The 15,654-nt window shown below is 39.7% G+C and overlaps 1 protein-coding gene across 3 annotated transcripts; it reads right to left on the reverse strand.

The window, feature by feature from the left end:
* Window positions 1–1,066: 1,066 nt before the first annotated feature.
* sfmbt1 (Scm like with four mbt domains 1) lies at window positions 1,067–14,337 on the reverse strand. 3 transcript variants are annotated; one of them, XM_023954986.1, is made up of 21 exons: window positions 14,223–14,337; window positions 10,344–10,461; window positions 10,171–10,265; window positions 9,682–9,925; window positions 8,481–8,569; window positions 7,689–7,941; window positions 7,219–7,316; window positions 6,971–7,072; window positions 6,633–6,792; window positions 6,435–6,517; window positions 5,164–5,290; window positions 4,434–4,547; window positions 4,267–4,309; window positions 4,112–4,179; window positions 3,864–4,003; window positions 2,924–3,033; window positions 2,511–2,686; window positions 1,969–2,147; window positions 1,667–1,891; window positions 1,390–1,518; window positions 1,067–1,291 (listed from the first exon to the last, which is right to left on the reverse strand). In XM_023954986.1, exons 2-21 carry the CDS (start codon window positions 10,366–10,368, stop codon window positions 1,151–1,153), a joined length of 2,601 nt encoding a protein of 866 aa, XP_023810754.1. In that variant the 5' UTR covers window positions 10,369–10,461; window positions 14,223–14,337; the 3' UTR covers window positions 1,067–1,150. The 3 variants fall into 3 exon arrangements, with proteins under 3 accessions (XP_023810754.1, XP_023810755.1, XP_023810753.1); XM_023954987.1 differs by lacking the exon at window positions 14,223–14,337 and adding an exon at window positions 14,092–14,204 and having other exon boundaries at window positions 4,112–4,176; XM_023954985.1 differs by lacking the exon at window positions 14,223–14,337 and adding an exon at window positions 14,092–14,204.
* Between the last annotated feature and the right edge of the window lie 1,317 nt (window positions 14,338–15,654).

The following is a 15,654-nucleotide window of genomic DNA, read 5'->3' on the forward strand; positions in this document are numbered from 1 at the left end:
ATATATATATATATATATATTCAAAATTACCCTGTTGCACTGTTAGACATTTGATTATTTACAATATGTACAAATATGCATCTGGACGTACTGTAAAACAGTGCATGGTTTCACTTGTGCTTCTATTACAGAATCCTCATGGTACTGTTTATATACTTTAGAGGAGCGCAGTTTAGTCTCTTGAGATATATATATATATATATATATATATATATCTATATCTATATATATATATAGATATATAGATATCTATATATAGATATCTATATATCTATATATAGATATATAGATGTCTATATATAGATATATATCTAGTTAGTAATTTTAAACAATTTTGACATTTTTAATGCATTATGCATAACTGTTTTAAATTGTAAAATAGTTGCTTTTGCTTTTTTATTTTAGGCATCTATAGTACCAATTAAATGCTACGTCTGGTTCATTCACTGCACAAGAATTGATCTCTTTTACTCGTTCTTTTACAAAAAAGACAGGATTCTTTTTTTTTTATGTCCATACTTTTTCTAAAGATATCTGCATGCATCAAGAAAACCTTTAGTAATATAACACAAAAATTTAAAGTTGGTCCAAAACAACAACAAAATTAAAAAATAATCCAGCTACTTTTCAAAATAATCCACAAGGGTAAATATCAGTTAAAAAAAAGTCAAATATTCTCCTGTGCAGGATGACAAGCTTTGGGAACTCTTCCATTATAAGATTTGTGAGTCAGGCTGGGATTTGTAAATGGCCAAAAAATCAACAACAGTAATCCTAGTTTGTTCATCAAAAAAACAAGTTCTTCAAAACTTTAGGATTTTACTTTGAAACACTCTGGAATGAATAAGGGGTATATTCTTTAATATATGCCTTCAAACAGTCGTTATTTTCCCCTCTAACAATTTATTCTGGCACCATCTCTTGAGAGCACATAAAATGTTTTGATCCTCATCTTCTAAACTCCTTTTTCTCAAAGGGTCTAAATCTTCTTTACATCATGCAAGTCCACGGTGGACTGTGGATGTAAAACACACAGGACTCTAGAAGATATCCAATGTTAGAGAAGTCACAGTTGGAGTATATGTTTCTCTTTTTATATGGGTAATACACAGAACAGGATGTTGCCATGCCCTATGTTATTCCCCATCAACTATGTAGCAAACTGCTGATAAAATGCCAGTTTGACCCTCTCAATGTGGTGGCACAGCTTTATGGCTGGTCCCAGCTTCAGGTCCATGCATTCCTGGACTGTTGGGAGATTCAACAGCAGCAGTGCTTGTCCATCAATCTCCTGCAAACACAAACATTTTGGATAAGACATGTTCCCACATATTGCCTCCACTCTTAACAAGCTAGTCTCTATGCCTGGTCAGTCAAAATATTTCTAACCTGATCCAAGAAAATCTTTGCCAGAGGTGCGCAGTCTGTGGTCCTGATAAAGCGGACCACATCAGCAACACTCCACTCCAGTGGGCTGGTGTCCAAACACAGTTTCTGAGGAGGCTCAAGTTTTGACGTCTACAGAAACAAAGATGAGCTTAGTCAAACACAATAGGTTCTAACAGGTAAGCGAGAAACCTAAATATTTCATGCATTAAGCTCAAGTCTCAATGGACACCTCTTCTGCTTCATTCCAGCAGAAGACAGTGACAGAGAGTAATGCTACCTTCGGTGAAGGAGGGTGATTCTCATCATCAGAGAACGAGGGCGAACAAGGTTTCCGGCGTCTGCGTGAAGGCCTGGGCGTTGCTGGTGGTGAGGGAGAAGGTGTGGTTGGTTGAGACTTTCCAGCTGACTGCTCAGAGTCATCCTGAAGATCATCCTGCATCTCAGAGCCAGAATCATCACTCAGGGAGTCGTCTTCATCCAAATCTTCCTCTTCTCCACTGCCCTGCAAGTCAAAAATGAGAACAGTAATCTTTAAAATCCACTAAGCTGAATTGACAACCCTAATCACATGCATCTTACCAGTGGAGATCCCGCAGGCGTATTGTCTACAGAGGCTGAAGAACGTCTCTTCTTATGGACGAAGAGCTGTTTTCTCCTCTTTTTCCTACGCCCTTTCCTCTTTACGCCAGCCTCCAAATTGGTGTGGCCCCCAGGTGGACGCCCAACACGTTTACATTTTTTCTTTCCATAGTAATAAGCTGGTAAAAAAAACACACACACACACACACACACACAAAAGTTTGCTGACTACAGACGATTTAAGTATTTTGAAATTATTACTGATAAAAAATACAAAACTATTTAACTATTTCTGAAGAAAATTACTAATAGATATGCCCATAGATAAATAAACAAGTAAAAGCAAATCTATAATCATCCATGAAATGACCTACATAATTTTTTTAAAATTCAAATGATTGTAGTAATAATATTATGAATAAAGTAACTTTAGTATTATAAAAATGTGTAGCCATATTTCGTATGTTTCATCATGAAAATGGGCACAGATAATACAACAACTCCTTTCTAAGACTTATCTGACGTTTTGTAAAGTCACCCACTGTATTTGGTCTTGGTAAGGACAGAGCAGTTCTCCGAACAGTGCTCCAGCACCATGCGAGGTCCAAACAGATTTGGGCAGCACTCCAGTTTTATGCAGGTTTTCCTGCAGAAGTCTGCCACTCGATCTGCAGTCCGGACAATTTCCACTGTTGCTCTGTAACTCTTTCCCTTGTATCTGATGTTTGAAAAGAAATTAAGTTTAGTAAAGAAAATATTTCTAAATAAATTCCAATTACTTAATGAAAAAAAAAAAAAGGGGTAACCTGTCTTTAATCTTATTGGAGTGAGTTCCCTATCGTTCATGTGTACTCTTATAAGATATCTCTTAAAACAGCAGGAGCCTGACAAAGATTTAATTGTGCAAATAAAGTTTTTATTTCTGCTTCAAGTACTCTAAAGAGGTAAGTCTCACTTTGCTTTGAGTGTTTCTCCATGGCCTTGCCAGCGGCTCTCCTGATCCAGCTGCAGTTCTCTCAGCACGCGGCTCGGCTTGTATGCCGAGTTTATTAGTAGAGTCAACACCTGAATACAAAAGATGAATTAGATGGAGTTGCTCTTATTTTGTAAAAGTATTCTGGCCTTGATTCTGAACATGAAAAAATCCTTTTCCCATCTTTTACGTAGTGAAAGCTTTCTGATCAAGTACATTTTAAGGCACATGCGTTTTTTGTGCCGCTCCTTTAATGAAAGACAATACTAGACAGGCCAATTCTCCCCTCCTTTAAAAAAAGAAAGAACTTTTGTTACTGAATTACTTAATCAGATTACATTATTATTGTAGAAGTGCTTGTACTATCTTAGACTTTCTATTTGCTAAATTTAAATAAAATAATGGGAAAATAATTTGCATTTCTCTTCGAGTTGTAGGCATCAGGCCTTCCAGACTTGCAACATACACTTGTTACCTGTTCCAGCCCACCTGATCCAACATATCAGTTGTATATAAAGCACAGCAGAAACCTGATAACTTCATTTGAATTCAGGGTTTTGTAGCAGGGAAACAAGTACAGCTCGAGAACCCTGAGGGCTGCTAATAGGAAATGCCGGGCCACCCGTTAAACAGAGATATACTTTAACCCAAACAAAAAATGGTCTGAGCCAGACAGGAAGAAACCAGGAGTTGCTGAATTATGGAGCAGAGGCAATAAACTGACACTGTGTCTGACAATTACAGCTGATCCAATCATCCACAGTGTCTCAAGATTTCAATATTTGCAGAAAAAGATATTAAGGAGAATGAAAGCAATATATTCATTTTTAGGAATTATTTGCATAATACTAAATGGCAGACGACGCAGTCATTAACAGTAGGAGTCAATATAAAAAAAAAAAAAAAGGATGATCTGTCTCACCTCCTTGAGAACAAGAACACAGTTTCCAGGGCCGATGAATTGAGGCAGCTCAGCAATGCGTCCCTTGTTCAGATAAGGGCCTGAGAAGCACCGGTGGTTGAAGTAGATCTTGGGGCAGCAATATTTCCCATTTCCCTGCCCTGAATATTTTCATAACACCAGATTTAAAAACAAAAAGTGAACCTCCTTCATATTACACACTCCACCAATACATCAGGATTTAAAACTCTTCCTTTGAGAGTACTCGCCTGTCTCGGACTGGTTTGCCATCTGCTGCTTGACAGCATCTGGTGATGAAGACTTGGGAGGAGTTCTGCTGTACAGAAATGAAAACAGAGTCAGATGATGACATTTATTTAAAGAGATAGACCAGTCCATATATTTTACTGCTAAATACACTTACTGTTTCTCTGGCTGCACAACAGCAACTTTTCTTTCCTTCTCAACTGAAAAACATTGAAACTGATGTTAGAAATCATATAACATCTCATTCCCCCATCAGGGTGAAGTTCAATTTAAATGTCATCAGACAGCTGTTAGAATTCCTGCGCATACACTGAAGTCGTTTACCTGAAGGCTTGATGGGGTACACCAGTGGGTAGCCGTTTGTCTCACACCAGCTGACAGGAAAGATATCGAGGGAATCCACGTGAACTATCAGCTCTGGCATCGGCTGCTTCAGACCTATAGATATATAAGGACAACTGCTAAATATATTTCTTGCAATACCTGGCAACTTGAGGTGAAAATTGTGTGAGTTCTATTCTGATGCTGGTGAGAACTCGTGGTTATAGGTATTTTTGCATCCATATGTTCAGAAACAGTTAAAAATAAGTCTGGTTGGAACGTTCTAGAATTCCTCCTTTAAAAAGAAAAAAAAAAGGAGTCTTCTGGAACATAGTTTCTGCAAAGTGGCAGTAGTTCATTAGAAATTTGCCTCCGAGTTGTGGGCCCGATTGTTGGTGCGGTGCAACCCCACCCCCCTTCCCCTCCCTGTTCCAGAGCAGAGGAGGCAGCTCCTGGCCCGCTCAGCATACTTCTCACATCACAATTTAGATCTTTTTCCAGTGGCGTTTTTACGCCATCATGAGAAAAATGCCAAAAACATGCTAAAAACTCAGAGAGGGTCTTTACATATAAAAATGGTTAAAATAATGACATTGATGGTTGTGCTTTTTTATTTTATTTAATAAATTTCTAATTAAAGTACTTTAAAAAAACAGATAAAAGTGACGCTTCCTAGCTTTTGTTTACTTTCTTCAGTTAATCTAAAAAGCATAGTGTCATTAGCTAATCTCACCTTCCAGACTTAGCCAAATGTATTGCCCTTTGACCCTGGTGACTGTTGCAACATGAATGTTCTCAGGTGACAGCAGGTTGACAGCCTCTAGTTTCATGGCCTCTTTGAAGCTGTGTTCACTTTGCTCCTGGAAAACAGAAAGGTTGGATTCACATGGCAGCAGATGAGGAGGAGGATTCTTACTTACAAGGCTGGGATCTGGCAAATGTCTTAGAAAGCCTGAAATCAATTTTTCCCACAACACATAATTTATGACTAACAATTTTAGATAATGTTTCAAAAAACTAGTATACATGCTGGGCTCCAAAGTTTACACATCCTGGAGCCATTTTTAAAAGGCCAGGAGTTTGGAAGCAAGAACCTTTTTTTTTTTAAATCTAAAGGCAAGCCATTAATTTCAGCATAATTCAACAGATTAAAGTTTCACCACCCTTAACTTTTGAAATGAGTATAAACGTGCTGTAAAAGATCCTTAACAATAACAATATTAACATGAACAATGTTTAAATTTGAATAGAATAAAAAAAACAGACAAACATACCAGTAAATCATTTTAAGCAACTAGCTATTTTGATTATGTTTTAAGATATTTATTTAAAAAAAAAACAAAAAAAAAAACCTTGTTTTCATGACTTTACAGTTTCTAACAGCGTTTTAAGACTTTACTGTCCTTTCTATTCCAATTATCACTATAGTAAGTACATATTAATTTTTTGAATGAATTATCCTTACTAAACTAAAGGTTTTCGCATTTCCCCAACTTAAAGCTTCTCTAAGAAGTTTCTATAAATCCTTTTTACATTAATCTTAGCCATATTTACAAAACCTGAAACACTTTTTTTCCCATCAGTACTTTTTACATTTTCATACAATTCGATGTAAGAAGACTTGCCAGAGAGGAAGAGATGAAAATGCAAAAGCTAAAAGCAGGTAAAGTTCTGGTTGACGATCAATTGTGATGAGGAAACGAGCAGACAACCTTTAAAATGTCTTTCAGGTTGCAAAAAAATGAAAGGAAAGACAAATAGTCTTTCACATTCAAGTCTTAACTGTCAACTTGAAGAGGTCAATATTGAAATGTTAACATCTCAGTGAATATTAAAGAAAAAAAATAGACAGACATGCAGTGGTAGGGCGGCCAACCTCTGACTGGAAGATTGCAGGTTGGATTTCCCCCTATGTGTCGACTTCACACATGTCTTTGACCAGAGGCAAGGTAGAAGGCATTTGTGGCGATCATTTGATTGATAGCCACAAATGTTTTGACTTACAGTTGGAAAGCAATGTTGAGGAACAGCCTCGGCCTCGCACTGCTTCAGGTAATCAGCCCAGTCAAAATCTGGACCCTGGTATCCTACTCATGATAAGACAATAAAAGGAAAAGACGGGTCGGAATCCACCGGGGAAACACGGAAGGCAGAATCATATCCAATTTCTTTTGATTAATAAATAGATCATACGGAACAAACCTGGTGGGGGGCTGAGGGGAAGTCCATTTTTGAGACTCCACTGAGTGGGGAAGATCCCAGGACTGTCTCTGTGACACAGGAATGACCGACTTGAACCCTCCGACTCCTCAATACCACAAAGGTCATCCATTGTCACCAAGAAGTATTTATCGTTGTATACCTAAAGAATGCAGAAGATTAAATACCGGTACTTGGAGTAAAATGGATCTCCTGCCTTCTGGATGGAAAATTTCCCATTTAGTGAATAAGACTGAAAGTGTAACTGAAGGAGGAGTAAACAACAGATAAGAAAGTGACTGCATTAAAGAAGAAACAGATTTGATGAGAAATTCTGTTACCTTGGTGACAGTAGCAGGCCTGATGGAAATAGGTGCAGTGGGGTCAACAGCCTCTAGTTTCATCCCTTCCTTAAAACAATGAGCAGCGATGATGGGTTGTTCCTGGGAGAAAAACAACAGCGCTGTGGTGTTGAGTCATTTTTAAAAGCCACGCTCTCTGCTTGCTGACATGTATGCAAACTTTCACTTTCACTATCACATCGGAAACCAACGTGCAGCGCCATCAAGTCACTCGGTTGTAGACGTACCTTACTTAACTCTGCCACCAAAGCTTCATCCTGAGGAAGGTCACAGATCCTCTGCCTCACTTCCTCCCACTCCTCATCCGTCCGCAGAGCTAACAGATCTGGAGCAACAAAAGACAGAACATTTCAGATGAGTAGATTTTTATTGTCCGTAGTGCGTTAGTGGTTACCGTTGGAATATGATAAATACTAATACATACTAATACTAATACATTTCTAAAAGAAAAAAGGACACATGTAAAATAATAAATGCACTGGCAATAAAAGTATGGAATTTAGTAATAGTTCAGTACATGAGCTAACAAGCTCTGATCAATGTTAGTTTGGTTGGTCATTAAACATCCCATACCGGATTTGTGCATTTATTTTTTCTAATGTGGCTGATTACTTTTTGCAAAAAAAAAAAACAGGAAATCAAGTCCCCCAGCTTTTTTTCTACATACAAAGCCTTGACCCGTGTCAGTGAAACTGACCTGAAGGAGGTTTAAGTGTGTAGCCGTGCTCTTGGGCCCAGCCTGGTGGGTGAAGGCGTGGGTGGAGATAAAAGAGCCAGAGGGTTGCTGGTGTGTCTGGAAGGCCCTCTGTGCCGACGAGGCGCAGCTTGAGCCTCCCTCCAACATTCTCCTCCACCTCTGCGGCCCAGGCCAGCCCCGGGTCAACGTTGTCCTGGAGCTCCACATAACAACCCGCGCACAGAAGCTCCACAGGGTCTCTGCCACGCTGGGGCTGGAGGGGAGGGGTAAATGAGACGCGGCGCACTCACAAACACACGTGAACGCACGCTCAGCCGGGAGAGGAATTTTGAACTACAGAAAATGTCCCTCATGACTAAGAGGCAGAAGGGAAGCACAATGGCTGAAAACTAAATGAAGATTTTAAAGAATTTCACAAGCTGTTCTCGCACTGAGTTTACTTTTAGCAGCCTCGGTGAAGAAAACAAAATTTGAATTTTAAATACTTCATTTCAGACCTGCTACTGGTTATAAAATGCCACCAAACTGGGTTAAAAATTTTTTTCCCAAAGGCATGTAATACTTATTTTTCTGTCACTTTAAAACAATAGTTCCATCCGAACATCAACTGTCCACTTACATGTCTCCAGATAAGTGATAGAGTTTCCTGGTATGCAATGTGATTCTGTTGAGGAAACTTTGATCGGCTTCCTTTCCAGTTCACAGAAAAATGGATGGAGGCCAGCTCGCCATCCAGACACCGTGTTTTTTCTTAATTCTAAGAAGGACAACTGCTCCACTCTAACGCCTTACCAGTTCCAGAAGGCTGGCAGGCGCGCTGCACCCCTCAGCCAAGGCCTTTTCCAGCAGAGCTTCCCAGTCTTCATTCTTCTCACGTACCCCTAAGGTGATTCGCATACAGCATTAAGGTTATTAAGAAAACAAGCAGGGAGTCCTTGAGATGCCACAGTATATCTCTTATCCCTATATTCACCACTCCTAACTTTATCAACAGCAACAAAATAGGATAGAGACAGCTGTGTTTACCTTCTTTTTTTTCTCCCAAACAGACCTTTTATAGCTAAACTGAAAAACTAACAGTTCTTCAAATTAGCTCAATATTTTAGCTATTCTATCTACTGTAGGTGATGAGAAAATTAAAGTTTCATAATTTCATTATGAGGGACAACATTTTACAACAGTTTCATAAATTACAAATGCAATATTAAAAAAAAGTGAACCTGAGATGATTAGCTTCTAAATTTAAAAGGACTCTTTCTCGCTTAAGGACTTGTGCCTCTGCCTTCTTGTCCTTCAAGCTACTTACTTTTCTATTGTTCTTTTTTTTGCACAGGTCATGTATTGTGACTCATGTTAACCCTTTGATGCCTGAATTTATTTCCAAATGTTAAAAAAGAAAAATTACACGTTTTTGCTTTAAGTAGATGCTAAATTGAGGTATTTTTGGAGCCAAAGTGGTTAAAATAATCTAAGATGATATTTACTTAAAACTGTAAACTACTGTATCTCACCATGCAAAAGGGTCTCTTTGTCCTTTGATTACTGCCTGTTATTTTTTATATCAACCATTTTATACGACACTCCAATTCATTCCTGATATTTTGGGTTGAAAGTTCGTCAAAGTCCACTCTTGCGAAATCTGGAGAGGTTTTTAGTTCTTGAAACTAGAATTTGAAATTAAACTATGATAATTATTTTAGAGATTTTGGAGCCACAAGTGCAGTTAATGCTGTCAAAGATGCTTCTGCATCTTCTTCATGATTTATTGCAGGAAAATATTTGTTGCAAAACACATTAAACATTCAGTTATAACTCGTACCTCTGACAAAACACAAGATAATAAATAAAAATGGTTTTAAAATTGGTTAAACTAAGATTATTTTTTTCAATTGTGGATTTTCATTTAAGTCAAATCAAGCTTTATGTTGTCAACTTGCTCTTCTGCTGTCCCAACCAAAAACAAGTAAACACCAAAAATGAGCAACAGACTCACCCTCTGGGGCCCTCATGGTCTTGCCGTGATGCCGGCTCCAGCCCAAAGGGTGGAGGTCCGCCGTCATGATGTCACACCAGAAGTCGGAGCGACGGTCATCCTGGCATCCTTCGTAGCGCAGCAGCAGCAGCTGGCCACATGTGGTGATGATAGTGGCCACCCAATAAGGGCTGTCGACCTCTGAGCGCACACAGACCTCCAGCTTCATCCCAGGCGTAAGTCCCGTCTGCAGGCCCTGGTCCACCTGAGTTTCAGAAACCAAACAAAGTAATGATAAACTACAAAGTTGTCACAGCACATCATGGAGGGATTCTCTATAGCAACCCCTACAGGGAGTACCGAAAAGGAAAAGCAATACTAAGACTACTTAGGTCAGACTAATTATTAGATGTCCTAAAGTTATTTAGGATTTCGTACAAAAAATATATGGATTATGGTTAAAATGTGGTGACTCAGAAACATGCATTGTCCATGAAGGTCAATACCCACATGTTTGAAGGCGTGATGAGGCACAGACACAGATCCAGTCTCCTCCAGATAGTCATCCCAGATAAAGTCAGCCGAGTCCTGAGCACAGTCTCCATCTGAAACACACACAGATTTTTCCCCCTACTCTCTTTCACTCACTAATGTACACAACTACTCATTAAAAACAGTCTTACCAGACTCCAGTCCTTCCTGGCTCATGCTGGTGCCCCCCTCAAGGACAAGACTAGGAGAGTGCAAGCCGAGGAGAGATGCTATCCAGCCAGAGTGAGGGAATGAGCACGGGTCAAAGAACTGATCGGGGAGATGGAGGAAAAAAAAAAAAAAGGATTTAACTGGCTGTGCATCTATGGTAGGCTGCAAGTGCTATAGCAATGAAAAACGCAGACTGCATGGTAGAAAGTCACATAAAACTATGGAAACTGTGAGCAGAGCTTTCCCTGGAAATCTATCACAACTAAAGCAGAACAAAGCCAAATCTGGCAACACAAGTGAGTGGAAATACAGACTGAAGATTTTTTTCATAATAAAACTTTCAGAATTCAAGTTGTGGTACTGTTGCTAAATAAAAACTTGAACAGCAATATATTTCTTCAACATGTCTTTTTAATTGGTTCAGCACTACAGATGGAGTGCAGTGGGCGAAGATTTCACAATACTGTCATAATGTCACAAGCTTCACTTTCACATGTCAAAGCCATTGCTAGGCATCTTTTTCTTTCTTAAATAAAGCATGTATGCCTTTTTTGCCACTGAAGTGATTGAAATGGCCCTCGCTATGAATGCGGACGCACAAATAAAGCTTTGACATATGCAACTGACCTATAGCATTGTAGAAGTAAGTCGGTGAAATAAGTTAAAGCAACAAGAGAGACGACGTGAATGCAGAGGAAGGCAGAGCTGGGCGTGACGGGCGGCAGAGAGCGGGCCGAGGGAAACCGCTCCTTTCAGCCAGCTTGTCAGAGCCGTCTTTGTCACATTTGACATCTCTATTAAAACGAGGGCCGCCATCAGAGGCTGACCCCTCCTGACCGGTGGACGGTCTCTGCGACCCCCGTGCTCTGCCAGGATCAGCACCGCCTTTCACCCGCGACCCTGCACCAGACTCCCTCTGCCTTTCTCCCCCTTCGCTCTGACCTAAACGTACAAACCAGCGGGCTTTATTGTGCAAATTGTGGAAGGTGGGGGGGTGGCACATCAGAGGGGAAAAATGACGAAGAAAGAGTTAAAAATTGGAGAGTACGAGTTAAATATGAGTCTATAATTGAAAATCTAAACATATTGGGAACATTTTCCATTACTTTTTGTACTCTTAAACAGTCAAAAGGGCTGTTCTTAACTAGTTTTAAGGCTTTTTTATGAGTTTGAAAAGTCAAGCTGCACAGCTATTTGAATACAGTATTTAAGTGCTCAGGCTCAGTCTATGTAAAAACAAATGTGCACAATGTACTATAACTGAAGCGCATTAGTCGTTGCATTTCTGCAAAAGTTCAATGCATCAATGCTGCATCAGCTTGTGAAGACAGACAGGAAGAAAATCAACTTCCTCTATATACAGCGAGTGGTCTGTGAGCAGAAGTCTACAATTCAGGTTCTTGCACCAACGGAGAACCTGAACGAAACCTGAAAGAGAAAGAACCAAGCCGAAATGTACCCAGGCTAAAGCATAAACACTCGCAAACAACAAAAGCCCCGAAATGTAAGCACTCATCCAGCCGTGTTATCATCAGCCCTCAACTTGCCACCAAGTTTTTCTAAAAAGCAAAACTTGTCTGAACTCAAAAAGTTAGAAAGGAGGAAGGCTTTTCCAAACAGAACCTCGTCATATCTAAACCTCTCCAGCTGATTTGAAAAAAAAAAAAAGGTTCTCCACTTTTGAGTATCTTCCCACATTTCGTGCATGCCGTTATGTGCTTTTATGAGATAATTGCATAATTCCTTAATTCAGAGTGCAACTGTGAAGCTGCCCCTACGGGAGGAACAGGTTATTTCAAATATCAACACAGTGGTGATACAAGCTAAAAAACAAAACAAAAAAGCCCTGCTTTTAAATAAATGTTTACATTTTTTTTTTCTTTAAACCACATCTTCTTGGCAACAAAATTGGTATCATCGTAGTTGAAAAACTGTTAGAAGGAAGAGATCAACCAGCAGGATCTGTGAGCAGACTAAAATTAGATAGCAAAGAAAAACACACTTCAAGAAGCCTAAACAATTTCAGACAAAGAGTTGTGGTTTATGGAGAGCACAATGACTGACTGCCACAACAGCACACAACACCACCCATTACTTTGATCAATTCCTGTCATCACTGTTCTGTTTTTCTATAAAAAGTATAAAGCAAAATCTTTTTTTTTTAGTGTTTGCTGCACAGAAGTGAAAAGAACAGGTTGGGCATAGTTTGATTTCCTTAAGCCTAATAAAATATGTTATTACGTTTATATTTATAGATCTGGCATTTTTCTGACAATATTACAGAATAATTAAGCCCATTTATCAGCCTTCTACAATCTTGTTTCATCTTTGTAAAGCTTTTTAGTAATAATTTTAGGTGTCACATGAATTGGGCTTTGTTTGGTTGAATTGTTGCATTTTATATTGGAATTGATTGGTTTGTTGCAAAAAGCATTTCTCTGAAAATGACACACTAAATAGAAACGATTGTCAAGAAATTCGGGGAGAAAAAAGAAAAAGCTGTGTGTAAAAGCAATTAACAGGACATTATTTTTGAGTTATTGCTGCAATTTCAATTTGATTTATGTTGTGTAAACATTCTGATTTCATCAGAAACACTGGTGCCAATGCCTGGAACTACTTTTTGTATATATAAAAGACTACATTTTATTGTTTAAGCCAATAATATGAAAGAAAGTCCTGAACATGAGTGAAGGCGCAGAGGTGGCCCCCACAAAGGCAGCTGATACCTCCCAGTGAGATGTAAATAACTGCAACTACCAGCAGCATTATTCACCAAAATAAAAGCATGAAGACAATCAAATTAGAGCTGGACGGGAAGTCACCAAGTCCTCCAACCTTCTAGAAGTACCGACCAAGCACAGCGTTCAACATGAAGATATTTTCCATACAGTGAGCACCGATGGCCGTCTTTCCACACAACTACCCCACGCGCTTGCCGCGTTGCTGTTTTCCTTCTTTTTTTTGCGTAGAGCGGGACGTCAACTGAAACAGCGCGCGGCCGGCGACCCACTCAAGTTGCACAATAGGGAAGTTAAGGTGCAGAGGAATATTGAACGGTTGCGATCAGTCCGCGTGCAGTGTGACAGGCGCCAGGTAAATCCCGCACAGCACCATACAGCTGATCGACTTGGAAAAGACGGCAGTTAGTTTTACTGATCGACACATACAAAATAATAATAATGATTTAAAAAAAATCGGACGGGGTCGCGCAACCTTCATTATGTAAGAATTCGACATTATTAAAAAAAAATAGGAGTTACTCAAGGCCAAATAACTGTAAATTTCCACACGGTCCTTGAAGTGTATCTAGCTTTAGATTGCGCTTTTTTTCGGAAGAGCCGCAGCATTCAGAAAGAGAGATGGGCCATGAATGGCTTTGCAGAGGGACTAACTTTCACACTTCGCGCAACATTACACACGCCGAATTTCAATTGTGTCAAACTAATAAAGTATTACCTTTAAGAAGGAATCTAACGGGGTCAATCGGGAGTGTTTAGACGCTGGGTGAGATCGCCTATATCCGAATCAAGTTACTGAACGTCACGGCTTGAGCAATAGGAGCAGGCTGCCGAGCAATAAGGGCGCTTACACTCGACCGAAGCCGACTCATCTTTTTGAGAGACGGGAAAAAAGACGAATGCGCCACCACAGTGCAAAACACACGCAACGGTTTGTGACAAACAACACGGACTATGTGAATATTTAGTCGCAAAAATAACCCCTTACCGATAAGTAGTTTTTCCAAGTAGGTTTTTTAGATGCCGTTCCTCTTCGCCTGCTCGCTCGCAGTGATATTAAAGTCAGCGTGACTAAGAACCACAACGTTCCGGTTTGACCTTTCAAAATAAGATACTTACGTGGCTGAATCCGTCGTCAGGGCAACGAGAGGAGCTATTACTGTTTAGAGTTGAGGCCCCCTATTTCTGGTGTGCCTCGTGCAGCTTCTCGCGTGCTTCACGCTTTCGTTCACGACCTCATTCCAATATGGCACAAGTGGCCACTGCGCATGCTCCGCCGCTTATATGCCTCTGAGCCTGGCTTCATCATCACGCTGACTTCCATCTTCACACACACAATGAAACACCACATTACCAGAGTCAGGACTAACATTTTACAACACACAAAAGAAAACACAATGCGTCCCTCTTTGTGACTACATTATGTGTTATGAATTATCAGGACAAACTTGAATGTAGTGCTAAAAGGCCGAAAGAATACTTTATTATGGTTTAAAATTGGATTTATTGTACAAAAATCGAGCTACTTTCGATAAGTCCAGTTAATTTTGGCGGTGTGGCGTGTGAATACGCAGCCTCGGTTTTTAAAGTATATTTTATGGTAATGAGACCTCAGAGTTTTATTATTATTATTATTTTATTCGATGTTCTAGTTTATTAATAAAGAGCCACTTGGACGAGGCGGAGAAAGGCGGACTGACTCTACTTTTTAGCTAAATAGATGACAGGAACTCGTCAACCGATAGCAAATAATGGGTCGGGTCAGTGCACAGCGGTCCTTCACGCCACTCAGGGGTGTCAAGTCGGGTTTTTGGAGGAGAGGGCGGGAGAAATTGTTAAAAATGCAGACTGTCGGTGTGAGTGCAGTACGTTGACATATTTCACGTGCTTCTTCAGTAAAGTCGCTTTTTTTTTTAAATCGAATCTGTGAAAGCTTTTCAAAAAGCTCCCGAGCGCGCGACGTTGACGAAACAACATTTTATCAGTCATTTGGACCGTTAAAGATTAGTGAGGAGCAGTCTTCACCAACAGCCCAAGCCGTTATGCCCATTGTGACGAAAGAAAAAGAGCTCGTGCGCTAACGCGGCAGGAAAAAAAAAAAAGATTGCCCATTCTGGTTTTTACATTAACAAGGGAAATAGTCGGTGTCGAGAATAACCCTTAATCATACGGATTTATTTTAAAATAAATTCATCAAACTACAAGTATTGGAAATATTTAAGACGAGTTCATTCTTTTTAATTCGCTCCAACAATATGCGTTTTCTCTTTTAAATCAAAACGGCCATAAAACTGAAATAAATGCGAGGCTTCACAGAGGGTTGTTCCAAAAAACATTATGTAAAATGTCATCTTCTTCACATAAAACACGTTATAAACTAAACTGTAGGGTGAAGACTTGTTTAATGCAAATGTCAGCTTTACGGTTTTGGTAATTCAGAGGATGAGGACGGTCTCAAATGCGCTGAGCAACTCAAGCTCTCTTCAGGCAGACATGTGCACCACGCACACATTACCGCTAGGTGGCAGTAAACCATTTGTGTGTCGAAACT

This window comes from Oryzias latipes, chromosome 5 (genome assembly GCF_002234675.1).
Source record: "Oryzias latipes chromosome 5, ASM223467v1".
Taxonomy (NCBI): Eukaryota; Metazoa; Chordata; class Actinopteri; order Beloniformes; family Adrianichthyidae; genus Oryzias; species Oryzias latipes.

Coding starts and splice junctions, on each gene's coding strand:
- sfmbt1 (XM_023954986.1), bottom strand. CDS start 10,368: ATGAGCCAGGAAGGACTGGAGTCTG. Junction 7,942..8,480: donor CTGCCAGCCTTCTGGAACTG/GTAAGGCGTTAG, acceptor CCTCCCCTCCAG/CCCCAGCGTGGCAGAGACCC. Junction 5,291..6,434: donor CTCAACATTGCTTTCCAACT/GTAAGTCAAAAC, acceptor TCTGTTTTCCAG/GAGCAAAGTGAACACAGCTT.